The 17,131-nt window shown below is 47.5% G+C and overlaps 7 protein-coding genes across 7 annotated transcripts; 4 read left to right on the plus strand and 3 right to left on the minus strand.

Moving 5' to 3' along the window:
- On the plus strand, positions 1-2,430 carry BZA70DRAFT_243046 (ferric reductase like transmembrane component-domain-containing protein). The gene is made up of 2 exons (XM_064910591.1): positions 1-489; positions 563-2,430. The coding sequence occupies exons 1-2, from the start codon at positions 53-55 to the stop codon at positions 2,277-2,279; spliced, it is 2,154 nt and encodes a 717-aa protein (XP_064770005.1). The 5' UTR covers positions 1-52; the 3' UTR covers positions 2,280-2,430.
- Positions 2,431-5,132, minus strand: BZA70DRAFT_270132 (major facilitator superfamily domain-containing protein). Its single transcript, XM_064911254.1, has 5 exons — positions 4,513-5,132; positions 4,366-4,447; positions 3,961-4,293; positions 3,655-3,892; positions 2,431-3,588 (listed from the first exon to the last, which is right to left on the minus strand). The coding sequence occupies exons 1-5, from the start codon at positions 4,672-4,674 to the stop codon at positions 2,646-2,648; spliced, it is 1,758 nt and encodes a 585-aa protein (XP_064770006.1). The 5' UTR covers positions 4,675-5,132; the 3' UTR covers positions 2,431-2,645.
- Positions 5,133-8,122: 2,990 nt separating this feature from the next.
- On the minus strand, positions 8,123-8,992 carry BZA70DRAFT_270134 (uncharacterized protein). Its single transcript, XM_064911255.1, has 2 exons — positions 8,813-8,992; positions 8,123-8,758 (listed from the first exon to the last, which is right to left on the minus strand). Exons 1-2 carry the CDS (start codon positions 8,891-8,893, stop codon positions 8,285-8,287), a joined length of 555 nt encoding a protein of 184 aa, XP_064770007.1. The 5' UTR covers positions 8,894-8,992; the 3' UTR covers positions 8,123-8,284.
- A 524-nt stretch (positions 8,993-9,516) lies between these two features.
- Positions 9,517-11,689, plus strand: BZA70DRAFT_270136 (putative cytochrome P450 oxidoreductase). The gene is made up of 4 exons (XM_064911256.1): positions 9,517-9,976; positions 10,036-10,456; positions 10,516-11,012; positions 11,086-11,689. Exons 1-4 carry the CDS (start codon positions 9,753-9,755, stop codon positions 11,585-11,587), a joined length of 1,644 nt encoding a protein of 547 aa, XP_064770008.1. The 5' UTR covers positions 9,517-9,752; the 3' UTR covers positions 11,588-11,689.
- Positions 11,690-12,149, minus strand: BZA70DRAFT_270139 (uncharacterized protein; the record flags this gene model as incomplete). Its single annotated transcript, XM_064911257.1, has 1 exon — positions 11,690-12,149. A coding segment is annotated over exon 1 (271 nt), but the record flags the coding sequence as incomplete, so codon positions are not given.
- A 437-nt stretch (positions 12,150-12,586) lies between these two features.
- Positions 12,587-14,687, plus strand: BZA70DRAFT_235315 (NADPH cytochrome P450 oxidoreductase; the record flags this gene model as incomplete). Its single annotated transcript, XM_064910337.1, has 2 exons — positions 12,587-14,356; positions 14,418-14,687. 2 exons carry the CDS (start codon positions 12,587-12,589, stop codon positions 14,685-14,687), a joined length of 2,040 nt encoding a protein of 679 aa, XP_064770010.1.
- Positions 14,688-15,403: 716 nt separating this feature from the next.
- Positions 15,404-17,125, plus strand: BZA70DRAFT_286359 (general substrate transporter; the record flags this gene model as incomplete). The annotated part of the gene is made up of 3 exons (XM_064913853.1): positions 15,404-15,514; positions 15,584-16,894; positions 16,952-17,125. 3 exons carry the CDS (start codon positions 15,404-15,406, stop codon positions 17,123-17,125), a joined length of 1,596 nt encoding a protein of 531 aa, XP_064770011.1.
- Positions 17,126-17,131: the final 6 nt, after the last annotated feature.

Consider the following 17,131-nt stretch of genomic DNA (forward strand, 5'->3'; position numbering starts at 1 on the left):
ACTCCTTCAGTGCGCGCACCCAGTGGATGCTCTCATTGGGTTGGGCATCAATATGTATCATCCATTTTGTGCCTTTTCCTGTGTTGACTCTATTGATGGAGTCTACTATCTTCGATGCTCAGAATATGGGAGTATGACAGATGACGGTGGCATGAGCATGGACATGTCGGGCGACGATTCTAGCGGGCTCATTACAAGCGACGACTGCAAAATGACGGATTCAGCAATGTTGTCGACTATAGCTTGGTGTCTGAAGCTACACTGCCAAGATGAATCCAGTGATAGTCTCCAAGCCGTTTGGAGCAGTAATAACGTTTCGAATATATACACATATTTGGGATCGTTGGAACTAGGGACACCAAGCCATGTTATCGAAGATGATGCACTCTGGCTGAACACAACCGGATATGTGAATCCTACGCTTTATAGAGCAAATTACGATACTTTGTCATATTTCTCTTTTCAAGAAACGATGCATGCGCGGTTCGGGTAAGCAGAAGTTCTCATTTGTGCTTCAAATATATCTAAAATAATGTGTCGAGCTAACATTAGGTGCTTTTAGATTCGCATTGCTGATGGTCGGCTGGTTCTTTTGCTTGATTGGAGTCCTCCACCGGCTCACGGAGCATCTTCAAGTCTTGCCCCCGAGCTATTCAGCTTTTATCAATCGACATTTGTTGAAGCCGGCTTTGTTCTCATCGCGCGCAGATGCTCCTCTTCCTTATGACGTGGGGTATCTGCCTCCTCGACTGGTATCGATCGGGATTTTCATCTTTTTCGTGTTGAATTTGCTATTTTGCTGCGTCCCGTACAAGACTGTTGCGGGCAGTACGTGGTATACTTCCTCCGCCAGGGAATTATATGCGTATGTGGGAAATCGAACTGGAATTCTCTCCTTTGCAAATATTCCTCTTCTTCTATTGTTCGGAGTAAGGAACAACATCATGGCCTTTCTAACTGGCTGGTCGCAAACGACATTCATGCACTTTCATCGGTGGATCGCATATATTGCTACGGTAGAGGCAATTGTGCATTCCATACTATACACGGCTGCCTATCTCGATGACGGAGGGGCGGCGAGCTATGCTGAGCAGGCTGCATTGGCTTATTTCCAGTGGGGAATAGTTGCTACTGTTGCCATGGGACTCGCAGTTGCGTTTTCCGTACTGTGGATCAGAAAAAGGTACTATGAGACTTTCCTGGTCGGACACATCGTTTTGGCCATCTTGACGATTGTTGGGTGCTGGTACCATATCAAGCTCCGATACACGACAGAATGGGGCTATATTTACTGGATATATGCCGCAATTGCGGTCTGGGCCTTTGATATGCTTTTGAGATGTACAAGACTGTGTCTCTTCAATTTCAGATCAACAAAAGCAATTGCCGAAGTTGTTCCCGGCGAGCTCTTGCGCGTTGTTGTGTTTCCATCTTTCGAACAACATGCCGCAGCAGGGAGACACACGTTCCTATACTGGCCGACAATCTCCTTGCCTTGGACTTCTCATCCTTTGACGGTCGCATTGTCGGGTCGATATTCGGACATTATATCTGGAACGGCAGCGAAGCGCTCGAAGGAGAAGACAGACCGAATAGATGAAATCAGTCTCTCGGAAAATTCCTCGAGCGAGTCCGCTAAGTTCGTCGAATGTAATGACGTCATTCCTGAACTACCCGACGTTGACCCGGAATCTCTTGTATATGTCTTTTACATTCGACCCATCTGCGGAGCAACGAGAACACTGTATGACCAGGTCCTGCAAAGCAAGAAGCACCGCTTACGCTTCTTGGCTCTTAGTGAAGGCTTATATGGATCTCCTCCTATGGCGTGGACTTATTCGAGCGCCATAATCTGTATGACGGCCGGAGTTGGGTTTACTGCTGGACTTTCTTTCGTGGATAGCTTCGCAGCGAGCATAATCAATCCTCATCATTGCCATCAGCGGTTTATCTTCTTGTTGACGGCAAGAAATGATGAGATGATTCAACACGTTTCGAATCTCATTAGTAGTCGCTACGGTGCATGTATATCCGCTGGAGTGATTGAACTTGTCACGCACTGCACCGCTTCGTCGACTCAGAGACTTGATGTGAACGAGTTTCTGACTCGTAAAGTGGAGGCCATTGGAGATAGTCCGAACAAAACGAAGACAGTTGATGTGATTTCGTGCGGGCCAGGTGGATTTATGGATGGCTGCCGTCAAGCCGTCGTAGGACTACAAGAGATGCGTAAGAGAGGCATAGCTGTTGAGTATCACCCTGAGTCTTTCGCCTGGTGAGTCTGTCCTTCAAAAGTATATTCTCAGTGAAGATTCGGGACGCGCCGTGGTTTGCTTAAACCTATGCTGCAACTAGATTATGTGCTATCCTGATATCAAAAGAAGTGTTATATAAAGATTTATAGCTATCTAAAAAGCCAATAAGTTTACTTTTAGTTTTAATAACAGTAATATTAATATTACACGCGTAAATCTCTGCACACTCACAATGTTACAAGACAACAATAATACAGCGTATGGTTAATGAGAGAGCTTCATACTCATCCTCAGATCAAACAAATAAAAACTCAGGACTACAAATATCATCCCTGCAAAAGATGGGTATAAAAGAGCGAACAATACCGTTCTGCAGTAACAAGGTCGGCATTAGACGTTGCTGTCTGTGCGCGATGATTTTCTCAAGTTTCTAGACAGCGGGCCACCAGCAGGCTTTGCGTCGACGGAATCATCGGGCGCGACCGATTTTCCGAACAAAGCAAACACGATTCCTGCAAACCCATACGCAATACTAATGAGAAAGATGATCTTGAATGCGTACGCATATGACTTTGTGATTCCCGAGACGGCGATTCCCAGCTGCTCCTGTGTCAGCTCGGCCAAAACCGGCGCCGTGGTAATTCCGGTAGTCAAAGCAGTGAGAACTTCAGGAATGAGAGTTGGATCAAGTCCCGACTGCGCAAGGGGCACCGCCACATTAGAGGTCAATGCCATGGTGAAGCGGGTGACTAGATGGTTTGAGTATGTGGTCGATCCGATGGCTCCTCCGACATTTTTGACAGTGTAGAAAAGACCAGTGACCCATCCGATATGGGCTGGCCCAGCTTCAATCTGAACGATGATCAGAGTAATGATCCACAGGGACGACACAAAGCCACCGGTGAGGGCAACCAGTGCCGTGATTCCGCCGGCAGTGGCAGTTTCCACAGTTGCCATGCACCATAGACAAAGTAGCATGGCCACGAGATAAAAGAGATACTGAAAGTGGGTGTATCCGATTCTGAAAAACAAGAGACCACTGATCAAGGGAAACACAACCATAGGGATGGTATAAGCGCTGGAGTACCATCCAATTTTCAGAGCATCCTGAGTATAAAGAACTTGAACCTGAGTACCCCAGAGATTGTTGACGGCAAACTCAGCGGCACAGTAGAAAAACAAAGACCACAGGATTGTTACAACACCTCTGAAATTTGCCATGGCCTTCCGGGGAAAGAGAGGGAACTTTAATGGCGCAAAGGTCTCAAACACTCCGAGGAAGAGGAGAAGGCAAAACCCGATCACGGTAAGGCACAAGGTGATTGCGGATTTCCTGTGGATGACATGTCAGAAAGAAAGAATAATAGATTGACGTTGATATTGCAGAGGAAGTACTTACCAAGTGAATTGATTACCACCGAGCGTGAGACCGAGCACAAACAAGACAACTCCGGCAAAGAATAGGAATGACCCAATCCAGTCAAACAAAGCAAGCCGTTTTGAGACAGAGAGACCAGTGCTAGGATGCACTGACTGGGGATGGTAGAAAAAGAATACCAAAGGGATATCGATGATATAAAGGATAAATGGAAGCCAGAAGATCCACCGCCAATGGCCATGGAAATCGGCCGCGTGGGCTACAAGAGGAAATGTTAGAGGTCTGTAGCTCAGGTCAAATGTAGCAATCCCCATGCTGACTACTTACCAATGACTGGGGCAAACGCAATTCCTGGAGCTAGAGCCAGTTGGAAGAGGCCAAATGCCAGAGCTCGATGTCTCTTTGGCACCAGCGCTGCGAGAGTGGCCCAGATCTGAACGTGAATCGATGCACCGATTCCAATAATGATGCCGCCGGCAATACCCATGTTCACGTTTGTAGCCCAGCCAGCAAATCCAGCGCCCAAGATTCCGAAGATGTTGCTCGCTAGCATCAAATATCGCGAGCCAAATGTGTCGCAAAGACCGCCAGCGATGGGCCCAAGGAAGGCCAGAAGTCCCAACTGTCCCAACTGAATGAAGGTATACGTTGACTGAGGGCCTTTAGATTGTGTATAAGTTAGCTTTGTAACTATCTAATCAATGGGCGGGGGATATTCTATTTGTCACGTACCTAGGTAGGCGTTGATGCTTGCAAGAATACTGCTGGACGTATTCACAGCAAACAGATCAGCCATCCAGGCAACGTAGCCAGCCTTCAACGTAAAGAGTGAGCATACAGCAAGGAAATTGAAGAAGAAAATTTAACAGCGGCACGTACAAGAAGGGTTAGAAAGATTTCTTTTGTGAAAACGAAGGGCTCCTCAAAAGGAGCCGGGGACCCAGAGTCCGCGGTAGAGTTCGTTGGTTTCTCGGGGTCAGCATTGCCATATTCGAGATGCGTCTGGTCATCAGGGGTCTGGGGCTTGTCTTGTACGGACATAATTTCTGGTCTTAACGAATTCAGTGAAGAGAAAGGTATCGGTTAAGAGAAGAAATGGATGGCGGGAAAGGAGGAGAGGGGATAACCAAAACATTATAAAGAACTTCAAAATTTGACTCGGTGTGCGATGAGTGCGGAGACAACAAGGGGAGAAGTGTACGATCTTGCGAAAGATTGAGACGTGATTGTGTGTTGAGAGGCGTACAGACTTCGGAATTATTTCGGATATCTTCCCCATTCAGCAGGCACTCGGTACTCAGAACGAGATGCCAGACGAGAACTCAAATACCTCATAAAGGAGGAGATGAAACATGAGTTGCGCCAATTGAGCACCTACTTAAAATGTCACGTCGTGATGCTACAAGAAGAGCTTACACGTCTGGATTGCACACTCGAATTGCTTCTATTACCGTTTCTCCAACTGTTTCGGACAGATATTGGCCCATGAGTAGACAAGGAATCAACAAGCTAAGCATCAACTATGACGATGATCTGCTCGTGTTGTATTTAATTAATATTATTTTATATATTTTATTCGTTCTGTAATATTTGCGGATTCCAATCTTAAGTAATAAGACCAAATATCAACTAGGGAAAAGTATGTATTGAGCGTAAAGACTAGAGAATAAACAAACAGAAGGAGCGTCCCTATTATAAGGTGGCGCTGGACAAATGTGAGGTCACCAGACAAGAAGTGGCTAAAGACAAACTAAAGATAACAAAGTAGAAGTATGAAAGGTAAATGTAACGCTTCTCAACACATACTGAAAAACCCTTTATAATCAAGAACATAATCAATAACAATAAACAATAATGATCAATTACTCATCACAAGTGCAGTGCAGAGCACATACACTACACGTTCTTCGCGGTATAATTTTGTGTGAGCGCAGAGTCCCCGCACGCACCTGCCCTGTCTTAGAACTCAAACCTCAGATGAGCAGATGCGGGGTAGTTAATAACCCCAGCCGTAGCCGCAACGTGGCGCTGTCATTAATACTACTACCTACATTTGCAGATTCTAGACGGTCCTGCTCCAGTAGCTGATCTGAATAGAACTACTTGGTTGATACTAATATGAGCCATATGTCATCTCTGTATCTTCAGTTTTATCTGAACGGGTATATCATTAGTACGGTCTCTCTGATACGAATCTGAGGTGCCGAAGTACCATCAGGGCATGGTAATACTCCTCCTCGGTGTCTCGGTGACTCGGTGATCGACAGATATTAAGCGAGCACGGGAGTATCTTAAAGTTTATGGACCGGCATTGCTGCGAAGACGTCCAAAGTCGTCGTACAGAGTGGAGCAGGCCTCTCTACGAGGTTCATGCTGCAGAAGGTCAAGTAGTTACGTCATACAAAGACTGTTGTGGTGAACGGTTCCACAGAATAGACGAGAAATGAGAATATAAGCAGTTGAAAATGCGGGGAAACCCTACACTATTAAAGTTAGTAATAGTGCTCTAGTGTGGATTAAGCTGATTTATTAAATATTAAAGATGTCGGCTCAATTCCGCCATCGCGCGAGAAATCTGGATATATCTTAATTTTTCTAGCTATGGCAATTGTTATTAGGGTTTAGTAAGTCAGTATTTTCCAAAATTTCTCTCTTTTGTAGCACTTTTTGGTGATTTTCGATGTTGAAAGTATAAGGTGTATTGTACCGCGTATTTTACTGCGTATTGTCTGCTTTGGTCTTCGATCAACCCCTCAGTTCAATGCTATAAATTCATTGTCGTTTAAGATTTGTAGTCCGCGCTCCTTAGATCCAGAGAACAACTTTTGTTTTGAGAAGTGGTTTGTGCGCACCGCCTAAGATCTGCGACTGCGACAATAGCGTTGTCGCCCGAGAACTTAAATGCAATTATTTATTATGTGCAATACACTGGCACGGCGTCACGTCGGGCAACCGAAAGGGGCGATCCTGAACTAATTAGCTATAATACAGAAACAAGATCTTAGAACCACAACGTGTTGAATCTTATGTAGTATTGCGCGAAGTGCGCGCATCAAATATGTATCTTCTCCCCGCATGTGCCTCAGCGTCCGGTTCAGCGCTGTTCTACCCGCCATCCCTTGCGCAACTTTTTTGAAGGTGCTCTTGCGCATCGTCTGTCTAGTCTATGAAATTGAAAATTTGTCATCATACTTACTTAAGCTGTCTTAGGACCTCCTGGATTTAAGCATATATACTTGTTCGGCGTTTACAAATCTCTAGAGTTGCCTCCTACCTGCTCTTCAGCACTATGACTTGGAAACGACTGGAGAGCTACATCAGTAGATAGTCATTAGAAGTCTGCTTTCGGAGAACCGTGTGTAGCCTGGCATGATGCTACGAGGCTAATGATCTGCTCCTCTGTTATCAGACTGGCTCTACACGCCTGACCTCAGAATTCTTCTCTATTTTATCTTTACACTACTTTTCGCTCCTTCCAATATTAGTACTCTTTTAAACAGTTGGAACCAAAGCCTGCCAGTCGGTTTCTACATGAAATGAAATGATCTCTACTAATTCAAGAGATCTTTTCCCCTAGTTCCAGCCCTCCTCTGTGACGGAGTAGTGCCGTCGGAAGGGTTAGTTTTGTCGATGGGAGACAGGCTGATTGAGTGATGTTGTTGTGAAATTGAAATAGACGAGAAAATGGTAGAAAGAATCTACTGATTAGGTGTTGATCAAGGCAACTGGTTGATATTCAGGTCTCTTAATGGACGCTCCAATCTTGCGACGCTACACCTTACTTTCTACTCGTGCCGTGTCCGGTGATAACCTCCTCCGTCTTGCACATAAGTAGACATCAAACAACTGCTTCTTATTTACTGTTGCCTTGCAGGCCGTAGTAGGTGTGCGGGTCAGTGTGACGTTGGGTGTTGAGATTGCCTGTAATGGCTTGGACGCAGTGCTCTGCATCTGGTTTGTTTATTAAGCGCCGTGTAACGAGATGACTAATGACAGACCGAGAAAACGTCGTGCTTAGACTCCTCCAATGATGTCTCCGGCATTCGGAGCGTGACGTCCTCGCCTCATCCGGAACGAGATGTAGACGAGGCAGTCAGCAGAGAAACGTATAAGAAAGCCTGGTTCGCCCGTCTATAATGAATCTCCGACTACAGTATCTCCCAAATCATTTGCAATCTCGACTTCCTCTACCAACCTTATTTATCGCTTATGCTTTCAGTATGTCCTCCAACGACAACCCTACGACCCACGACGACGCGACTTCACGAAGTCCGTATAATCATCATCCGTTTAGAGACTTTCGATTTCCTGTTCTGGAGGTATTTAAAAATCAATCGTTGTAGTATTATTTGGACAAATCCTGATTATTATGATGATTACCCCGCTCTCACGCCTCTGCTTCCTTACAAGCCACCCCCCAACTTAGTTTTCCACTGAGACCCATATAACAACATTCAAGCCTCTTTCACTCATCGCCTAACTTGAGGTATGTGTCACCGACGATCTCAAGTCTCCAGACAGCGCTACACGTTACAAGTTGTAGGTGGTTTTTCAGTCATATGAATAAAGCACTAGTTATATTTGAAGTAGATAACGGCTATACTCGCGTACAGCTAATCACTGCTTAAAAGCAACACAAACTCCCATCTGCTTAGAAATGGAAAGCCTTCTTCGGATCGATCGATGACGTAAAGTCTGCCTCCTTGGTGGCCATGTTGACAGGGAACGATACGTGCTCGTGAACCCACTGCCAGTTGCCTTCGTCAGTCTTGGTAAGGAGGCCAGTGATACGATAGATCATAGTGAACGGCTTGTCATCTCTAGACTTTCCGCGAAGGCGCTGCACCATTGTAGCGTATCCTGAGGTCTTGGACGTAGCAAAGACTTCGAGATCTTTGAAGTCCACCTTGGCATTTGCAAAGTATGGGAAAGTCTGCTCAAAGTGTTCCTTGAAGTCGCCTCTTCCGGTAAATCCAAACAGGTCGTACGTAACGACGTCGTCGATCTGATAGAATTTCTTGCCCGTCTCCGAGTCCTCGTTGAACTCCTGGTTCAAGCATCGAGCCCATCCCTTGTAGAAGTCGAGAATCTCCTCCTCCTCCTTGAGCAGCTCAGGCTTATGGTTCTACACAGAATTTTAGTGTCAAGTGCTTGAATGATAATAATCATCGACACTTACCTTGCTCTTCGCGTAGCTAAGATTCTTCCAGAGATCCTGAACGGTAGTCAAGGTGTCCTCGTCAAAGTAAAGGTCAGTCATGATGCGAGTGGTGAAGTTGGCTTTGTCAGAAGTAAGAGTCAGCAGAGAAGTTGATTGCAAGATGGAAGTTCTCCCGCAGACTGCAGGAGAGCTAGATATATATACCTTAGAGCCAGAAAACGACGGTTTGCAGCTTCATAGATCGGTGAGATTGATAATCAGAAACTGTACGATACCCTCTGCGTAGTGCAGGCAGCACTTCCCCGCAGTTTCGTCAGTGAACCCCGCAATGTGTTCGAGCAGAGAGCTCGCGTGAAGTGCTTTCGCGCGCTTACATCTGTGAACGGATCAATTGATCCAAGTTTCGCGCGAATACGTTCATTATACGATCAAATAGAATGTCTTTTATTATATAAGAATGTGGGCGGGGTATAAACTTTCGTGCATCGCGATGCACTTACATGTGGGAGTTCGTGTTCGACACGATGCTACATCTCGGCCGTCAAGACATATCATTTGCGACTCATGATGCTTCGCGCGAATGTAAGCTGCAACTGAAAATAATATAATATCAGTAAGATGTAGGCCCAAAACACGTGCAGTCTACTATTACGTAGGGAATACTATTCACAATACTATGAATCACGACACTTCGCGCGAGAGTGGACGCGCGAGCGCGATCGCGTCCGTGTCGATACTCGGCCCTACCCCTAAAAACGCTCCTCTTGTACGTATTGGTCGCTAACGATGATCAGCCAGTCGTCTTTTGGTCGTTACAAAACATCTCTGCCCGCATTTTACCATCCAATCGTGATGCACAAATTACTATATAAGACAGACCGAGTCTCTCTGGGTCTGCCGGTTGGCCGAGCCTCTTGAATATTTCTTTTGCTGTCAACTTCATGCTCAAGCTGCAATCATGGACCATCTCATGCAGTACATCCACTCTATTCCAAAATCCCCAGCTATCAACGTAGCTGTTTTGGTTAAGGGAGTCTACTCCGCCCTTGCTGTTCTCGCTGTCTATGGCCTCTATCGCATTCTTCAGACGGGTCGTCGCGACCCTCGCATGCCTCCCGGTCCCCAAACGCTTCCTGTTCTAGGCAATCTCCACCAGATTCCCATTACCGGCTTTTACAGAAAGTACAGAATCTCGCTGATTCTTTTATTCAAACTGACTGCTAACAAAAGCAATCGTCAAGGGTCCGTGAATGGGGCATTGAGTATGGTGGAGTCTTCTCCCTCAAATTCGGAAATTCAAACGTTATCGTTCTGTGCGATCGTAAAGCTATTCACGATCTAGTGGACAAGAAAGGCCTCGTGTATGCGGACAGACCTCACAGCTACATTGGTCAGCTTCTCACCGAAGGAGACCACATGGTTCTCTCTCCTGGCGACCCCATCACTCGGCTCAAGAGAAAGATCGTGACTCACAATGTTTCACCCAAGGCCATTGATGAAAAGCTTGCTCCTATCCAAGAGACCGAGATTACTCAGCTGATGTACGATTTCTTGACTAAACCGGAGGATTTTTATCGTCATCTTCGCCGGGTTACTTCATCTATTGCCTGTACCTTTGTCTATGGTCAGCGCGGACCGACATTTGATTCATTTTGGGGTCATGTAAGGAACCTTGAATCATTATTACTGTTTCGCATTTGATACTAACTGGCTTATTACAGTGCGTGTACGATGCGCTGCATGTGTTTGGTGCAGCCCTCGAGCCCGGTGCTAATCCTCCTGTGGACGAGTTTCCTTTCCTTCAGCTTTGGCCGACTCGCTTCAGCAAATGGAAAAAGCGGGCACTTGCGTCTCGTGAGGCAATGGACAATATCTGGTCTACCGCTCGGAAGACTGTGGAGGAAAGACGCGCACGTGGCGAGAAGCGCGACTGCCTTACTGACCGACTTCTCGACGAGTATGAAAAGACGGGAAATCCGTTCACTCAGCACGCGTTTGATATGCTTCTTGGAGAAGTCGTGGAAGGCGGAGCGGAAACTACGTCTTCTTCTCTTTTGACGGTCGTACTTGCTCTCGCCAGAAATCCTTGGGTCTCAATCAAAGCGCAGAAGGAAATTGATGCCGTCTGTGGACCCGAGCGTTCGCCGACCTGGAGTGACTTTGACAAGATGCCATACATCAACTGTATTGTGAAGGAAGGAATGAGATTCCGCCCAGTGTAAGTATACGGCCTGCATTTATTTACCTTGCCATTTAGTGATGGTATGCTAACACGCTTTTACAAATGATAGTATTTCGACTGGTTTGCCTCATCAGAATGCGAGAGAGGACTGGTACGAAGGAATGTTGATTCCCAAGGGCTCCACCATCCTTCTTCCTCTGTGGGCTATCCAGCACTCTGAGCATTTGGGCTACAAAGATCCGGAGTCATTCAACCCCGACAGATTTTTGAATCATCCCAAGCTCGCCGACGCGTACGCCGGTAGCCCTGACTACAACGCGCGCGACCACTACGGCTACGGATCCGGAAGACGGATGTGTCCGGGTATTCATCTTGCCGAGAGAAACCAGTGGCGTATGGTGGCCAAGCTTCTTTGGGCTTTTGACATCAGAGAGCCTGTCGATCCCGTGACTGGCAAGACTATCCCCCTGGATCCTGAGGCTTACGAGTTAGGTTTGTTGCACGGCCCTCTGCCGTTCAAGTGTAAGATCACTCCTCGCAGCGCAGCCCATGCGGCGACAATCCGAAAGGAGATGGAGGCAGTAAGGCCTGCGTTTGCAAAGTGGGAGTAATATGTGATGCAGTCGAAGTCATCCATCCATTGTTTTAGGTAGCAGTAGCTGCCGAGTGAAGGCTCAAATTATTAGTATTTACTTGTCTATTGTACACGCTCTTTCCTTTTGCGAATAAAATACTATTCAGTTTACAACTGTCCAGAGTATAATCATCAAATCTCCTGCTCCCTTTTTAGAGTAGCGAATAAGTAGTTGGCAAAAACCGCAGAACTTGCCCTCGAGTATACGAACGGTATATTCTTCTCTTTTTCTGTGTCTCGCTCGAAACGGAGAACGCCGGGTGCGAATTACGGACGGCAAGAGCGAATATGGCCTATGCAGGAAGAATGAGGAAGAACAGAAGTAGCATTGGATCAGCAAAATCAGTGAAAGACGGCTCCATCTCACCCTGACTAACATCTCGCCCGTAAAGAATCTGCGGTTTGGCTACAGCCCACCCCGCAGTGATCATGTCAGCGATGACTGAGCACACGGCCTACCCCGGATCTCGGGAGTAAGAAAACGCGGGGATAGCCAGGCTCGCGGTAGAACAAATTCTAGCCATCACTTGCTCGTATAAACAGCAACTGGGCTATCGCTCGCGCGTCTGTTGCCCCAATTTGTTTAGGGTTAGGCTCAGAGGGCCAAAAATGCGGGGGGGCTAAACCCCCGAGGTTATCCCGAACTCTGTGGGCCACGGAGTAATACTGCGACTACAGCAAAATGGATTCCAGAGCCCCTCACGTTGATGCCGCCCGGAACGAAAACCTGTTTTAAGAGAGTTTTCTGCTGTTGATTCAACATGAAAGACTTAATAAATCGTTCCGACCGCCGAACCAGAAAGCGCCTCCTCTTTTCGTGCTCCCTCTATCTTCGTCGTCACTATGGAAAAGGTCATCATGGTTCAGTCTCCTCTCGATGCAGGCGCTCAGCCGATTATAGATCAGTCCGTCGCTAACGATAACACAACCGCTGGTCTCGAGGTATGTCTTGTTGCTTACGATTTGGGGTTGCGCGATGGCTAACGTGGGGTCATGGAAACAGCCTGTGGAGGACAGCCTGGTTTCGACAGCTCTCATCGCCGTGCTTGTCATAGTCGTCATCGCCTACTTCACTCGCAGCTCGTTCTCTAAGAGCAAGAAAGAGCAACCCGCGAGCAAGTCTGTGGGTGCTTACTCGGACCGATGCATAGTTCAAAAACTTCAAGAGACAAATAACGAGTGCGTTATCTTCTATGGCACCCAGACTGGCAACTCCCAGGATTACGCTGAGAAGCTCGCTAAAGAGGCCCACGCAAAGTATGGCCTTCGTGCAATGGTAGCTGATCTTGAGGAATACGACTATGAGACCTTTGTCAATTTCCCAGAGGACAAACTCAGCATCTTCATCATGTCGTCGTATGGCGAGGGTGAACCCACCGATAATGCCGTGTCCTTTTTCGATTTTGTCACCAGTGAGAGTCCTGATTTCTGTGAGCAGAAGGACGTTCCGCTGCAGTCGATGCGTTATGCCGCCTTTGGTCTTGGAAACAGTACTTATGAGCACTACAACGCTGTCATTCACAGGGTTGACGAGTCCTTGACCCGTCTGGGTGCCACGCGTCTCGGACCAGTCGGTGAAGGAGATGACGCTCGGGGCACGGCTGAAGAGGATTTCATGGCCTGGAAGGAGCAGATGTGGCCCGAAGTCAGCGAGGCCATGCATCTTCAGGCCCACGATGTCAAATACGAGCCCTCGTTTGCTCTCCTGGAGACGACTCCCGCTCCGGACAGATTGTACCTGGGTGAGCATAGCGACGACCAGCTGTCCCAACTCTCTCGCTCGTCCTATGGACCGCACAATCCGTTTTTGGCTCCCGTTGTTGAATCTCACGAGCTCTTTGCTGGTGGGGACCGCAATTGTCTTCACTTTGAGGTTGATCTTTCGGGTTCAAACATGACCTACCAGACCGGAGATCATTTGGCTGTGTGGCCAATGAACCCTAGTGAGGAGGTTGATCGTTTCCTTCGCGTATTTGGACTTTTGGAACGCCGCAACGACGTTTTTGAGCTCGAGCCGATTGACGGAACCGTCAAGGTTCCATTTCCTACTCCTACTACTTATGATGCTGCTGCGCGGTACTATGTGGAGATCTGTGGAGCCGTCTCGCGGCAGTTTATGTCTACGCTTGCCGAGTTTGCTCCTGCAGACACTCCCTTGAAGGCTTCGCTCACCAAGCTTGCAAGCGACAAAGACTATTTTGCCGAAGTTGTCTCGCACAAGTATCTCAATCTTGCGCAACTTTTGGAGTCTTTGACTTCCACCGCCTTTGAGGTTCCGTTCACTGCATTGATTGAAGGAATTCGTGCTCTGCAGCCCCGGTTCTACTCTATCTCGTCTTCGTCTTTGGTCCAGCGGGAGAAGCTGTCGATCACCGCCGTTGTATCCACTGAAGATGTTGGCAACGCGACAAAGTTTTATGGCGTTAACTCCAACTACTTGCTGGCTGTTAAGAATGAGATGAATGGAGAGAAACAGCAGCAGGGTATCACTTACAGCGTGAGCGGACCACGTGAGCGGTACGGATCCAAGGTTCCAATCTATATCCGCACTTCCAACTTCCGACTGCCGACGAACAAATCTACTCCGATCCTTATGATTGGACCTGGAACCGGAGTTGCTCCTTTCAGAGCATTTGTGCAAGAGAAGGCAGCGCAGGTCAAGTCAGGCGCTGATATCGGAAAGATGTTGCTGTTTTTCGGATGCCGAAGAGCTGACGAGGATTTCATCTATCAGGATGAATGGAAGGTGTGTAATTTTCATTCGTGAATGTTTACGTACGTTGTGCTAACTTAAGATAATTATACAGGAGTATGGGGCTACGCTAGGAGACAAGTTTGAGATGATTACTGCATTCTCGCGTCAGTCTGCCAAGAAGGTGTACGTTCAGCACCGAGTTGCTGAGTACGCAAATGAGATCATGGATGTGTTGGGAAAAGGTGGATATGTGTATGTGTGCGGCGACGTTCGGATGGCGCGTGATGTGCAGTCGACCTTGATTCAAATTGCAGGGAGCAACGGCGAGCAATTGATCAGAGATCTCCGAAAGGACAACCGTTACCAGGAGGATGTTTGGTGATTTAGCAGAGCTGCAGCTGGGTTAGAGGACTAAGTTGAATATGATATGTTTCTGTTTATCGAACGACATGATTTTAGCGATGTTAATATTAGTAATGCATTTACTTACCGTGCCCAAGATTGATAACGGATCACTTTCTGGTGATCTACGAGTGTCTTCACCAACACAAGTAACCTCAATTAGTCATGCGTGATTGTTGATAGACAACGGACGGAGCGTATTCGCTTGGGGTCACCTATCAAACATATAGGGTTTCTGTCGGTCTCCGACTAGACCGAATATCGTGTCAAACCAGCGTTCTTTTCACTGAGTGGGATATCCTGTAGACTACTGCCAAAATATATATTACTCGTCTCTTACTTCTATCAAGATACTTCTTCATATCATTCAATCCGCACAAGTCATAACTCCTCCAATCCAGTTCTATATAAAGAGATATTAGTAAAGAGATATTACAGGCATCACACGGACCTCTACCCCAGATTGCATGATGGTCGCGTCACGTGGGACGAGAACCGAAATTGCACCGTGTCGCTCTGATATATAATCGTCCTCGCATGAGATATGACTTGACCCGCGGCCCAACAAGTGCCCACCGGCTTTGTTTGGGCTTTTGGTAATATGTTCAATGCGTCGCCGACTATATAACCGTGGCCGTGCTCCGCCTGGTCGGGGCTTCGCCCATCTCAGGCTTTTTTCCAGTCGAGCACACCAGTATGCTGTCGTTGACCAAGAAGGATAGCGCGCCCGCTACCAGCGATCCTGCCCTCGAAGAAGGCGGTCACAGACCCCATGGGCGTCAGGAACTAACTACCACAAACATTCTTGTAAGCATCATTCTTCTCCAGAGTCTCTGTAGATCATGTTCAGGCTGCTAACCTAGTTCTTCCCACTAGGCAGTTATTGTTGCTGGACTCGGTAGTTTCACCTTTGGCTACGCCAACAACGCCACTGCTGGATCGTTTGCACAAACTACTTTTATTGCCAAGTTTCTGAGCGGATCCAATGCAGACTCTGTCATTTGCGGAATCATCGGTGGATTCCTGGGTGGAGGTTACATTGGCGCCATCATCCAGGCGCCAATCTCGAACCGCTGGGGAAGAAAGGCTGCTACCGGAACCGGTGCTGTTCTCGTCATGATCTCAGCTGCACTTGATGCCGGCGCTGTCGATATTGCGATGTTTGCCGTCTTTCGCATGACCTGCGGCATTGGCGCCGGTATGCTGCTCGCCAACTGTCCTGTGTACATGAGCGAGATAGCCCCGCCGCATCTTCGCGGTATGCTCGTGGGTAATCATGCTATTTCGATCGTGTGGGCATATGTCATCTCCTCCTGTATCGCATTGGGATTTCACTTTATCGAAGAGTCATACCAATGGCGTATGCAGTTTGTCGTTCTCACGTTCGTTGCCATGCTCTTGGTAGCTTCGCTCTTTCTCCTGCCTGAGTCTCCGCGCTGGTTGTGTGAGCAAGAGAGATATGATGACGCGTGGAAGATTCTCAAGAATCTCAACAAGACGACTGCCGATCCTGAAGCAGTGACGGCTGCTGCTGAGATGGCGCAGATCAGGGCGCAGATTATCGAGGAAAGGACCCTACCACGTGGTTACGTCTACATCTTCAAGACCCCGCATCTGCGTCACCGCGCTTTTTGCGGTATCTTGACTTGGATTATGGGACAGTCGACGGGAATGCTGGTCATTGCAAACCTTACTCCTACCCTGTTTGCTACTCTTGGATATGGTACTGTCTTGCAACTTGCTCTTGCTATTGTTTGGTGTGTTTGCGCCATGATTGGCTGCTACATCAACGCTGCCATTATGGATCGCGTCGGTCGCGTTAAGCTTCTCGTCTTTGGCGGCTACCTTTGTACAGCGACTATGATCTGTGAGGCAGTACTCCAGAAATACTATCTTGATGGACACAACAAGTCTGGTGTGAACGGTGCCGTTGCCATGTACTTCCTCTTTGGTGTCTTTTATGGTTCTACAGTCGACTGCGCAGCCTACGTCTATATAGCCGAGATTTGGCCAACCCATCTGCGCAGTTACGGAGTCACAATCGGTCTCACTTCGTTCTTTGCTCTCGCGCTCGCGTTCACCACCCCTGCGTCGGCTGGCTTCTCCGCAATCGGGTGGAAGTACTATTTCCCCATGATTGCGACTTGTATCTGCAGCACTACTGCCATCGCCTTTGTCTGTCCTGAGGTATGCTCAAACTGTTTTCTTTTTTTCATATATATACTAACTCTGTACTTTGAACAGACTGCTGGACTCACTCTGGAGGAGATCAACAGAAAGTTTGGCGACAACGTCGCGCTCGAACTCAACACTGCAGAGGCAGTTGCTCAGGCAATGATGAAGGGAGGTGCTATGCACTTTGAAAACGCACAGGCCAGAGATCCGGACGAGTACCCTCTTGAAGAAAAGACGAATTAGGAGCTA

The sequence above is a fragment of the Myxozyma melibiosi genome, assembly GCF_037950935.1.
Source record: "Myxozyma melibiosi strain Phaff 52-87 chromosome Unknown BZA70scaffold_1, whole genome shotgun sequence".
NCBI classification, from domain to species: domain Eukaryota; kingdom Fungi; phylum Ascomycota; class Lipomycetes; order Lipomycetales; family Lipomycetaceae; genus Myxozyma; species Myxozyma melibiosi.

Bases quoted from the DNA above. Each gene is read 5' to 3' on its own strand.
- BZA70DRAFT_243046 (XM_064910591.1), top strand. From the start codon at position 53: ATGTATCATCCATTTTGTGCCTTTTCCTGTGTTGACTCTATTGATGGA. The intron at 490-562 runs GTAAGCAGAAGT...AGGTGCTTTTAG, and splicing joins ACGATGCATGCGCGGTTCGG to ATTCGCATTGCTGATGGTCG.
- BZA70DRAFT_270136 (XM_064911256.1), top strand. From the start codon at position 9,753: ATGGACCATCTCATGCAGTACATCCACTCTATTCCAAAATCCCCAGCT. The intron at 9,977-10,035 runs GTACAGAATCTC...GCAATCGTCAAG, and splicing joins ATTACCGGCTTTTACAGAAA to GGTCCGTGAATGGGGCATTG. The intron at 10,457-10,515 runs GTAAGGAACCTT...GGCTTATTACAG, and splicing joins TTGATTCATTTTGGGGTCAT to TGCGTGTACGATGCGCTGCA.
- BZA70DRAFT_270132 (XM_064911254.1), bottom strand. From the start codon at position 4,674: ATGTCCGTACAAGACAAGCCCCAGACCCCTGATGACCAGACGCATCTC. The intron at 4,448-4,512 runs GTACGTGCCGCT...TTTACGTTGAAG, and splicing joins AAATCTTTCTAACCCTTCTT to GCTGGCTACGTTGCCTGGAT. The intron at 3,893-3,960 runs GTAAGTAGTCAG...TTCCTCTTGTAG, and splicing joins TGCGTTTGCCCCAGTCATTG to CCCACGCGGCCGATTTCCAT.
- BZA70DRAFT_270134 (XM_064911255.1), bottom strand. From the start codon at position 8,893: ATGACTGACCTTTACTTTGACGAGGACACCTTGACTACCGTTCAGGAT. The intron at 8,759-8,812 runs GTAAGTGTCGAT...AATTCTGTGTAG, and splicing joins TTAGCTACGCGAAGAGCAAG to AACCATAAGCCTGAGCTGCT.